The sequence below is a fragment of the Grampus griseus genome (assembly GCF_964374135.1).
Source record: "Grampus griseus genome assembly, chromosome: 5".
Taxonomy (NCBI): Eukaryota; Metazoa; Chordata; class Mammalia; order Artiodactyla; family Delphinidae; genus Grampus; species Grampus griseus.
This window is the reverse complement of record NC_138998.1, coordinates 132,788,792-132,801,260: the sequence shown is the minus strand read 5'-3', so window position 1 is coordinate 132,801,260 and position 12,469 is coordinate 132,788,792. Positions and strand designations below refer to the sequence as shown.

General features: G+C 43.2%; 1 protein-coding gene across 1 annotated transcript in view; it reads right to left on the bottom strand.

Annotated features, from left to right (window-relative positions):
• The window catches only part of MRPS6 (mitochondrial ribosomal protein S6), a 65,838-nt gene extending 60,472 nt beyond the window's left edge, over nt 1-5,366 (bottom strand). The window contains exons 1-2 of the mRNA XM_082655146.1: nt 4,835-5,366; nt 4,395-4,594 (exon numbers count right to left, since the gene is read on the bottom strand). Coding sequence (XP_082511272.1) covers nt 4,395-4,594; nt 4,835-4,862 — 228 coding nt within the window. The 5' untranslated portion in view covers nt 4,863-5,366. The remainder of the gene's footprint in view (nt 1-4,394; nt 4,595-4,834) is intronic.
• Between the last annotated feature and the right edge of the window lie 7,103 nt (nt 5,367-12,469).

Sequence of the window (12,469 nt, the reverse complement as noted above, 5' to 3'; positions counted from 1 at the left end):
GCCATCTGACAACTAGAACAAATATGTTTCCATTTGAACTTCTGTCTGCCACCAACTGACAACAAAAGTATCACTAGCTCCTAGTTATCAAATGTTGCCAAGCAAGTCAAGCTACAATGACCTACGGTTGGCCAGTGCCATACTTGAGTTCATTATTAGACCCTATGCCTACAAAAAGTATCTAAAATGCAAACATTTTGTAGCAATTACTTTCACAAGATCCTAAACTTGGGACACAACTCTAGAGTACACAACTTTTGCCAGGTTTTCTAACCCAAAAGGCTTGACTGAGGAGAAATAGAAGAGACTCTTCACTGCATTATCAGAAAACCTACTGCTTTGCAGTTTTAGGAATATCACTACACTCCTATTTCTAAACTTATAAAACCCAAGTCATAAATTAAACTCAGTACATCGTAAAACTCTTTACTTACAAAGAACTAATTCAATGTTATCGTAAAATTTAAAATATAATCTGATTTTCAATGAAATTAAAAATGAAGGATATTAAACATAAAATAACTTGTGAAATCTCTTTTAATGAAAAAGAATTTGATTTCCAAAGTAGCTATCTATTTTTATTCTTATTTGAAAAATTATGCCAGAGGATATATAAATGCTATTTTATTGTACATACCTATATTCACTTAGAATTAAACTAATTATTATTTAAACCATTAACCTTTAATTCTTCATGTAAAAATTCCTAAGTAGAAATGAGAAAACTTCAGGAAAAAATATTTTCCCAGGGCTTTCACAACTCTAAATATGCCAATTGTGATCATCCTCTGGGCAAACGTGCTAAGACATGATAAAGTGTTCCTAAACTAAGTAACCAAAATATATAAATGTCCTGCATAGATCTTTTTTTAACCTCAAAATTCCTCTTCCTGAGCCTATCCCAAACGTAAAAATTTTCTACGAAGTTCACACAGCTTTTCAACACAGTGTGTGGCTTTAAAATTCAAAAATTGTCTTTTCAATCTATCTTTTACCTAGCTGAAATGAAATACCAATGTGTTAAATCAAATTTCAAAGTGAAATCAAAGGACAAGCCATTTCTCAAACTCTCAGGGGACCTCAGAACTCAGTGTCATATCTCACCTACCAAATGCATGACCCCTCCTCCTCTATCTACCTAAACATTCCCACTGCAAGAGGTCAGGGTAGAGGTGGAGAGAAAACTCACCATCTCACAGGCAATTCGTTACTTTTTCAGTTGTTAGAAAAGGTTTTCCATATGCTGAATTGAGACTGCCTGGAACCCTGCAGCTTGTGATCTTTCTTCTACAGCTATGTCCTTCCATACTACAGCCTTGAAAACCGTGTTTGCCAGAAAGGAATAAAACTCTTACGATGCTGACCGATGACAAGACTTTTCAATACCTTTTTATTCTGGAGACACGTCTACGTAACAATCTACAACTGGTCTAAGCAACCACCTTTTCAAATGGCTTTAGTCATCACCTTTAAAAGTCTGGTTTCACAACATCCATTACTCTACCGCATCAACTTTCAGAATTAACCACATTTATCTACTTTTCACGCTAAATTAAAAACAGGGGGAATACAGAAAGACAACTTTACATACACACGTTTTAATAAAATTCAAGCTAAATGGTACCTGCAAATAAATTTCTTCTTGCGAGGGCTGGTATCTACATTCGTTAGTACACAAACTTGAAAGCGCAACACAAGCAGCGATTCATTATAATGGACTTCCAATTGCAAACTGAGAAAAAGATAGAACTGAAACTTCTAAGTGACTAACACACAATTGTATGTAGTTCAATAAAGATTCATTCTATATACTACACCCTGAAATCTTCCAATGGGGACTCCCACGAGAGTCTGTGCTACAGTGCAGTGGGTCTTTAACACAAGAAATGCTGTGAGAGCCTCAACACAGTACCTGCATCTAAAATTTTAAATCTCTTCTATGCTCAGTTTTCACCATAAAGAGAGGAGGAATGCTCTTCAGGCCTACAGAGTACCACAAAAAAGAAACAGGAAAACCTCTCTGGGAATCCAAGAAAAGACTGCAACTTCCACATCTTTTACAAGAGTTGTCTAACATTAGAATATTTCCTCAATTCCAAGATACATAAATGATCTGAGGAAGGTGGAAAAGGAAAATAAGTCATCAAGGGGTACACTAAGAGGTATACATTTCAGAATCTAAAAATATAAAAGATATGCGTCTTAAAGTTGAGGAGTTACATAGAATAGGCTACCTGCAAGCGGACCTGCAAACCACTGCATATTAGAAGGAAGGCTTCCCCAAAGCCTGTCAGAGATATACAAGCTCATGGTGGCATTTTTCATTCATTTCCCCCAAAGTATGGATCTTATTTTAGGATCCAATTTCCCCAAATGGAAAGCAAGCAAAACTGTTCAAAACCAGTAAGTCTTTGTGTTTGTTACCCATTGACAACCTACTCAAAAACAGGTTTTATGAACAATACAAAAAGAGAAATTTTTTGTTGTTTAATCTTACTTTATTTAGGTCAAGGATCTCTTCAACACAACTTCATCATTGTTACAATGTCCTTATCTGTAGCCATGGAGGCCTCCGCCTCCAGGGAGGAGTTCACCTTGATTATTTGCAAAGGGCCCCTGCCCAACCTCGCCAGGATTTCAAGGAAGGTTAATTGAATTATTATTTTAAATACACTGTACTATGTGGCTTATCTGAACTGGAGTAAAAAATGTATGATCCACACCAAAGACTGTGAATCCTGGTTGTTACAGGATACAAAAAAAAAAAAGGAACACAGAGGAAATACATTTAACTAACATACTTGAAGCTCTGTTGACAAATGTACAGTACTTGGCAGCTATGCTAAAGACAAAGAAGAGTTCTGAATTTTCATTCCAAAGGTTTATGGAATGAACAAATACTATGTCTATACGTTGACTCAAATACATTGACTGTTTAATGATACTTGTTTTCTCCCTAAAACAAGGTGAAACAAAAGAAATTTCAGTATCTCCATTTCCCAGGTTCTGATAGCTCCTAAAACGCATAACTTAAAGGGAGGACTTAAACTGCCACATAATTTTAAATGTTTCCTTTTTAATACTGTGCTTTTCTTTTCTTCATTGTTCCCATTCTCTTTAAGCAGTGTATTTCAGTATAGAGAGAAGAGGGCCAAGAAAGGGGCAATACTCAGGAGGCTAAACAATGCAATCTTACCCTCCCCCAAATTCAGGGAGAACAAGCTTGGGGACACAATGGCATGCCTGACCAGACTCTCCAGACCTGATCGAGAGACACTGGTGTCTTTTCCACTTTACAGTGTGCAAAGAACGGAACGATTTTCTAATGCTCTGTGATTGGCAGCGTTTCAACAGCGCTTGGACCAAGACCCCAGGCTTAACTTCCTAACAGCTCCTTTTCAAAACTGACCCAAAACATGGAATGTGCCCAAGCCTCTGGCGCTGTAGGAAGCTACCTTCCCAAAGTTCGAACATCGAATTATTATCATTTTTATTATTATACCTGGAAGGGAAGGGGGGAGGAAAAAAAGCACACACCACACTCTACGTTACCGAATTCACGGAAGAATGGGGATTTCGGCGACGGCTTGAGGAGTACCTGACCCAGAACAGAGAACGAAGAGCTGCCTCCGGGCCGCGGGTCCCTGTCCTCGGCCACAGCGTTACCTGGAGTGAACGGACTGCAGGATCGCTTAACATCCCTCCAAACCTGAAATCCTCTACCTCAAGAGCAATCAAAAGCAGAGGGAGCCAAATTTCTTCCGGAAGGCGCAAAAAAGGCCACAACTTGGATGAATGAAACTGGGCTAAGGGCACCCGGAGCAGGGCTGTCGCTGAAGTCAGAAAACGAGAAGTCAAAGATTTTTTTTTTGACGTGAGAGCCGGTTCTACGCGACCGTGGTCCAGACAATCGCACAAACACGCTTTGGAGAAGGTTTTATTGAGCGCGGACAGTTCCGGGGCGGCCGGCGGAGGCGAGGCGGAGGCGGGTGGGCGGCGGAGCTGGGCCGGAGCGGGCGGCAGCGGCGGGGCCGACGACGAGGCAGCTTCGCGACGGCGGGCGCGGGACCCGGGCCGGGGTCGGGCGCTGGCGCGTGTCCTCCCGCGGACCTTCCACTGGACTCCCGCGGGCCGCCCCGCCCCCCGTCCCCCGCCCGCCAGCCAGACCGCCCGGCGGCCGCGTGCGAGGCACACCCTCCCGCGGCCGCGCGCACGCGGCCTCGCCGGGCCGGCCGGCCCCACGCGCCCCCTCAGCGCGGACGCCCGCCGCCCGCAGCCCGCGGCCCCGGCCCCCTCCGGCCGCGCGGGGAGGGCGGGGAGGGCGGGGGGCGGCGGCCTAGCGGCTGCGAGGGCGCCCGCGCGGGAAGGCGGGTTCTGAGGGGAAGGTCACTTACCCGCTGCATGGCTTTCAGGATCAAAGCCAGCTCGTAGCGGGGCATGCCCGAACACGCAGCTCTCGGCTCCGAACCGAGCCGGCTCCCGGGACGCAGGAGGGCGGGGACCGCACGGACCGGACAGGATGCTGGGCCGGAAGGCTCCCAGGCGGCGAAAGCACACTCCGGCCGAGCGAGCCCGGGCTTTAAGGCTCTGGCAGCTGCGCAGACGGGGCGCCACGCCCCCTCAGCGAGCCACGCCCCCGTAGGCCAAGCCACGCCCCCTCTGTAAGGCGGCTGCGCCGCCCCCCTCCACAGCCGCGGTCCCCGCCGGACCCCCCACCCTGGCCCCGCAGGTGCTGCGCGGGGGAGGCACCGCGGGTTCGGCCGGGAACCTCCAGCGCCAGCCGCACGCCCCCTCCAACCCTGCCGCCGCCGCTGCCGCCGCGCTTGCTACGTACAGTTCTCGAACCAGCTGGAACTTTCCATGCCTTCCGTCTCATCCTGGGCGGCGGGCGAGCCTGCGCCCCCGTGTGCGCGTGCGCTGCGGTGCGGTCTGGCCCGTGCGCGCGCCCCTACCCCGCGACTTATCGGCGTGAGGGGCCTGCTCCGTGGCTGAGCTGCTCCGTGCGGGATCTCGGCCGGACCAGGGGCTCTCTCCGCCCCCGGCCGCGCACCTGGGTTCCGGAACGTTCCCGCTTCTCTCTGCGTCCCCCACCCGCACTCCGCTGGGGATACAGGGGCTGGGGGGCCGGCTACCCCTCGCGCCCTTGCCCACAGCTCTCTGTTCCAGTGCGGCTGCTGGCGCGGCTTCCCGGGGCCCCTTCTGCGGCGAAGTGGGCGCCAGGCGCAGGCAGTGGGCCGCCGGGTTCGGATCGTGCCCGTCCCTCGCGGGCTGCCTGACCTTGGGCAGGCTCCTACAAAAAGGGGATGCGAAGGGCACCTACTTCCCAGGGCTGTGATGCCTCTGAGTGAGTTGATGCTCTTAAACCGCTGAGAACGATGCCTGCACAGACCGGCATTTGTTATTCTATGAGCACGGCCTGACCCACGTGCTGTTGCTAAGGATAGGCTAAGACTTTGGCGCAAATGTTTACTGGGCGTTCATTTAGAGAACCAGCTGAATGCTTGGAAAGCCACTTAGTAACTGTCCAGGATCGTGCGTGCCCTGGAAGGAGTGGAGCCTCATCCTGTGTACCCCTTACCCCCTCAAGCACGAACGCAGAGGTCACCTCCCTCCATCCGTTGGCAGTACTCTCCCTGGCAGGAGTTGTACTAAATGCATTTGTCTCCAGCTGCACTCTTTAGAGTCGGAGTCCCCTGCAACTGTAGCCTCTGCCCATGCTTGCCCCATTAAAATGGTCCATAGGCGAAATGTTTGTCAACTTTTAAGTGCTTTAATAATAGGTAAAACTTACTGAGCACTAACTATGGATCAGGCACCACGCTACGATTTTTACATTGCAATGAGGAAAGAACTATTCTTAACCCCACTTTAGGGATTTAGAAATACAGACACGCAAAGGTTATGATAGTAACAGAGACAAAGTTTGCATCCAGACTGTGGAGACTGAGCTCATACTCTTATTCAGTAGACGTGCTCTGTGTGAACCAATAACGAGTCCCTTTGTCACCTTATCCAGACACCTTTCTATTTCTCATCCCCAACCTCCCATCCATCACCAGAGATAAGGATGGTTTGAACACAAACTCTTCTGTGATACCTGGATTTTAACATTTTCCTTTCGTGGACTACACCACACATATTCTTCCAAAGAGAAACCATAGAAGTATTAATACAAATTACCTGGTTAGTGTAATTTCGCCTTTGGATATAAAGAGTAGAATATTGTAAATAAATAAAATAAGGAAGTAAGGAATTTTCTGGACCTTCAGAAGTGAGTTACAGGTTTCCCAGGATGGTCCCTACTTCAACTGTCCCTCCTGTTATCAATCATATGTCCCCGTTTGAATGAGAACATGTGGACCCCAAAGGAATATGCTGAGCCAAAGACCAGGGCAATACCAAGAGCTGACTTTAGCTTTTAGCATTCCACCTAGGAAGCGCCACAGTTTCCTCCAGTGCCCAGGGGTGAGTGAGAATCTGGCTGCTGCTTCTCCTCCTCCCTCTAACCTGAGAAGTAGCATAAGGAAATTAGCCTGATTGCCTAATGCTTCCAACACAGTCAGCACCCCCAACTCTCCCAAGCTGGTGGCTGCCTGAGGGCTCATTCCATTTCTTCTGAAAAGGAGAAAATGGAACATTGTACTCCTTTGATTATTTGAAATGCTGATTAAAACAGGCCTTCTGCAGCGAAACTTGTAAATAAGGAAGTATCCCATGTTCAGTAGCTGTTTACTGTTCCATCTTTTGTTGTTGTTAATAAACTTTACACCCCTTCAATTTTTTTTTTTTTTTAAGCACAGCTGCAGAATGCTGGCGGGATCATTTTAAAATAATAATAAAATCATAGAGAATGCTGCTGCGAATTTAGTGTCTTCCTACTGTAACTATAAATGTAAATTCACCAAAAAAGATTTTTGTGCAATGTATAGTCATCATTTAGAATTATAAAATATTTCTTCAGTATCCATGTATAAATTTTAAGATTGCTCTGATGCTTAAGAATAAGCTTAACCAAAAAGGTGAAATGTCTGTATACTGAAAACTACAAAACACTGATGAAACAAATTAAAGCAGACACAAATAAATGGAAAGATATCCATGTTCATGGGTTGGAAGAATTAATATTGTTAAAATGCCAATAGTTCCCAAAGCAATCTACAGATTCAGTGCAATCCCTGTCAAAATCTCAATGACAATTTTTAGAGAACTTCTTTAAAAGAATCCTAAAATTCATGTGGAATTTCAAAAAAAACGCTGAATAGCCAAAGCAATTTTGAGCAAGAAGAACAAAGCTGGAGGCATTATAATTCCTGATTTCAAACTGTATTACAAAGTTATAGTACTCAAAACGGTACTAGCATAAAAACAGACATACAGACCAATGGAACAGAATAGAGAGCACAGAAATAAACCCACACATATGAGATCAATGGATGATTTTCAACAAGGGTCTAAAAATACACAATGGGAAAAGGATAGTCTCTTAACATATAGTGCCAGAAAAACAGGATATTCACTTGCAAAAGAATAAAATTGGACTTGTCTTACACCACACACACACACACACACACACACACACACACACACAAATCAACTCAAAATAGGTTAAAGATGTATATATAAGACTTGAAACCATAAAACTCCTAGAAGAAAACATAGGGAAGAAGCTCCTTGACATTGGCCTTGGTAATAATTTCTTGGATATGACACCAAGAGCAAAGATAGACAAATGGGATTGCATTAAACTAAAAAGCCTCTGCACAGCAAAGGAAATAATCAACAAAATGAAAAAGAAACCTACAGAATGGGAGCAAATATTTGCAAATTATATATCTAATAAGGTGTTAATATCCAAATATATAAGAAACTCATACTATTCACAGCACTAAATAAATAAATAATAACCTGATTTTAAAATGGGCAAAGGAACTTAACAGACATTTCTCAGCAGAAGGCATGCAAATGACCAACAAGTACATGAAGAGGAGCTTGACATCACTAATCATCTAGGAAATGCAAATCAAAGCCGCATTGAGATATCACCTCACACCCGTTAGAATAACTATTACCGAAAAGTCAAGAGACAACAGGTATCGCGAGGGTGTGGAGAAAAGGGAAACCTGTACACTATTGGTGAGAATGTAAATTGGTGCAGCCACTATAGAAAACGGTATGGAGGCTCCTCAAGAGATTAAAAATAAAACTCCCATATGATCCAGCAATCCTTCTTCTGAGTATATATCTAAAGGAATGAAATCAAGATGTTAATGAGATATCTGCACTCCCATGTTCATTGTAGCATTATTCATAACAGCCAAGACAGGAAAGCAGTCTAAATGTCCATGAGTGGATAAAGAAGATGTGGTAAATGGGACATTATTCAGCCTTTAAAAAGAAGGAAATTTTGCCATTTGTGACAACATCGGTGAACCTGGAGGACATTATGAAAGTGAAATAATCCAGACACAGAAAGACAAGTACTATATGATACCACTCATATGAGGCATCTAAAATAGTTAAACGCATAAAAGCAGAGAGTAGAATGGTGATTGGGAGGACCTGGGAGAAGCAGGGGAAAGAGGAGGTATTAGTTAGTCAAAGAACACAGTTTCAGTTCTACAAGAAAAAAAAAATTACTCTGTAATTTAGAGTCTCCTAAAGATTTGATATGGTATACGTTTAAGATTTGATTAGCCAGAAATTATAATACATTTTCAAGTAAGTTTTTATGAGAGGGAATAGAAAAGAAAAAATAAGAAGTCAAAATCTGATCCTATTTCAAAAAAGTAACCTCAGCTTATGCCCTACATAAGTTTAATCACGTTTACCCTTTTATTTTATATTACAGTATAATGAGGCTTGACCTTGGGTCACACTAGATCATTAATTCTCAAAGATATCTCAAAGAGTCCTGTATCTCTAAATACAACCCTCAGAAAGTGAAGAAATGTGAATGTTTTCAATCAACGGAGAAAATAATCCCACGGTGGAATCAAGTCATATTTAAGGCTGTCAATCATCACTCTCATCAGCCTATCATCTTCTTGCTGATGAAAGGGAGCCACCATTTCTGGCAAATGTGAGCTCCCCATCCTGTATCTCACTTCACTAAGACCTGAGATTGTTCCATCGCTAATTGCTCCCAGAACATGGACCTGTAAAATCCTGTTTCTCTGCCTGGCTGCTCAGTACGTACCTTTGTTCCTCATCCGATGGCCCACACCCAAGTGACAACATTTCACACTTATTTTGTTTTTAAATGATTTACCAGTATACCGGTGGTATTTCCTAAACCCCCTACCCACAGCCTTGCCCACCCTTTTAGATCCTTTCAGCCTTGTTGATTTGCCTGTGATTCTTTCTGTCTTCTCAGCAAGCCTCTAAGAAATATCTAGACTAATCTTTACCTCTCTCACCCCGTCAGCTTGCATGTGCTATTGGTTGTGTGCCTTGCAGAATGAAATCCTGTGTGCTACATATGTTGTTAGGTCAGGCATTTGAGGAGTTCCCTAAACATCTTCCTCTCTTTTAATTCCCCAATTTCCAAGTTTTGTTTGTTTGGTTTTTTTGCGGTATGCGGGCCTGTCCCGTTGCGGAGTACAGGCTCTGGACGCGCAGGCTCAGCCGCCATGGCTCACGGGCCCAGCCGCTCCGCGGCATGTGGGATCTTCCCGGACCGGGGCACGAACCCGTATGCCCCGCATCAGCAGGCGGACTCTCAACCACTGCGCCACCAGGGAAGCCCCCAAGTTATTTTTTTAATCTTGAAAAAATAAGGTTTTTTTGGGGGGTGGGGGGGTGCAGCTCAAATTTGGGCTCCACTTATAAGAAAAAAAAGAAGATAAAGCAAAGTTTGCCTAAAATGGAATGTTCTCTTACTTGCACCCTTGCCTACTCTCGCCTGCAAATAAATTATGGGATGTTTGTGGGAGATGTTCTCCTTACCACAATATCTTATTTTTTAGGAAAGAAATGCTTAATGTATTTTTTAACTTTATGACTTTAAAAAGACAAAATACTTCCTGCATCTCCACTTATTGAAGCAGTTAGTTTTTCTTCTAACATTATTGTGAAGTATCCCCAACTGCCTATTGCAGGCCCAGAATTGTTCTTTTTTTTTTTTTTAACATCTTTATTGGAGTATAATTGCTTTACTTTCTGCTTTATAACAAAGTGAATCAGCTATACATATACATATATCCCCATATCTCCTCCCTCTTGCGTCTCCCTCCCACCCTCCATATCCCACCCTTTAGGTGGTCACAAACTACTGAGCAGATCTCCCTGTGCTATGCAGATGCTTCCCACTAGCTATCTATTTTACATTTCGTAGTATATATATAAGTCCATGCCCTCTCTCACATCGTCCCAGCTTACCCTTTACCCTCCCTGTATCCTCAAGTCCATCCTCTACATCTGTGTCTTTATTCCTGTCCTGCCCATAGGTTCTTCAGAACCATTTTTTTCTTCTTTTTTTTTAGATTCCATATACATGTGTTAGCATACGGTATTTGTTTTTCTCTTTCTGACTTACTTCACTCTGTATGACACACTCTAGATCCATCCACCTCACTACAAAAAACTCAATTTCGTTTCTTTTTATGGCTGAGTAATACTCCATTGTATATATGTGCCACATCTTCTTTATCCATTCATCTGTCGATGGACACTTAGGTTGCTTCCATGTCCTGGCTATTGTAAATAGAGTTGCAGTGAACATTGTGGTACATAATTCTTTTTGAATTATGGTTTTCTTAGGGTATATGCCCAGTAGTGGGATTGCTGGGTCATATGGTAGTGCTATTTTTAGTTTTTTAAGGCACATCCATACTGTTCTCCATAGTGGCTGTATCAATTTACATTCCCACCAACAGTGTAAGAGGGTCCCCTTTTCTCCACACCCTCTCCAGCATTTATTGTTTGTAGAGTTTTTGATGATGGCCGTTCTGACCAGTGTGAGGTAATACCTCATTGTAGTTTTGATTTGCATTTCTCTAATGATTAGTAATGTTGAGCATTCTTTCATGTGTTTGTTGGCAATCTGTATGTCTTCTTTGGAGAAACGTCTATTTAGGTTTTCTGCCCATTTTTAGACTGGGTTTTTTGCCTGTTGGATATTGAGCTGCATGAGTTGCTTGTATATTTAATCCTTTGTCAGTTGCTTCATTTGCAAATATTTTCTCCCATTCTGAGGGTTGTCTTTTCATCTTGTTTAAGTTGTCCTTTGCTGTGCAAAAGCTTTTAAGTTTCATTAGGTCCCTTTTGTTTATTTTTGTTATTATTTCCATTTCTCTAGGAGGTAGGTCCAAAAGGATCTTTCTGTGATTTATGTCATAGAGTGTTCTGCCTATGTTTTCCTCTAAGAGTTTTATAGTGTCTGGCTTTATATTTAGGTCTTTAAAACATTTTGAGGGCTTCCCTGGTGGCGCAGTGGTTGAGAGTCCGCCTGCCGATGCAGGGGACACGGGTTCGTGCTCCAGTCTAGGAGGATCCCATGTGCTGCGGAGCGGCTGGGCCCGTGAGCCATGGCCGCTGAGGCTGTGCGTCCGGAGCCTGTGGTCCACAGCAGGAGAGGCCACAGCAGTGAGGGGCCTGCATACCGCAAAAACAAAAACAGAAACAAACAAAAAAAACATTTTGAGTTTATTTTTCTGTATGGTGTTAGGGAGTGTTCTAATTTCATTCCTTTACATGTAGCTGTCCAGTTTTCCCAGCACCACTTATTGAAGAGGGTGGCTTTTCTCCATTGTATATTCTTGCTTCCTTTATCAAAAATAAGGTGACCATATGTGTGTGGGTTTATCTCTGAACTTTCAATCCTGTTCCATTGATCTATATTTCTGTTTTTGTGCCAGTACCATACTGTCTTGATTACTGTAGCTTTGGAGTATAGTCTGAAGTCCAGAAGCCTGATTCCTCCAGCTCCATTTTTCTTTCTCAAGATTGCTTTAGCTATTCGGGTCTTTTGTGTTTCCATACAAATTGTAAAAGTCTTTGTTCTAGTTCTGTGAAAAATGCCATTGATAGTTGGACAGGGATTGCATTGAATCTGTAGATTGTTTTGGGTAATATAGTCATTTTCACAATGTTGATTCTTCTAATCCAAGAACACGGTATATCTCTCCATCCGTTTGTATCATCTTTCATTTCTTTCATCAGTGTCTTATAGTTTTCTGCATACAGGTCTTTTGTCTCCTTAGGTAGGTTTATTCCTAGGTATTTTATTCTTTTTGGAGCAATGGTTAATGGGAGTGTTTCCTTAATTTCTCTTTCAGATTTTTCATCATTAGTATATAGAAATGCAAGAGATTTCTGTGCATTAATTGTGTGTCCTGCTACTTTACCAAATTCATTGATTAGCTCTCATAGTCTTCTGGTAGCATTTTTAGGATTTGCTATGTATAGTATCATATCATCTGCAAACAGTGACAGCTTTACTTCTTCTTTTCTGATTTGTATTCCTTTTATT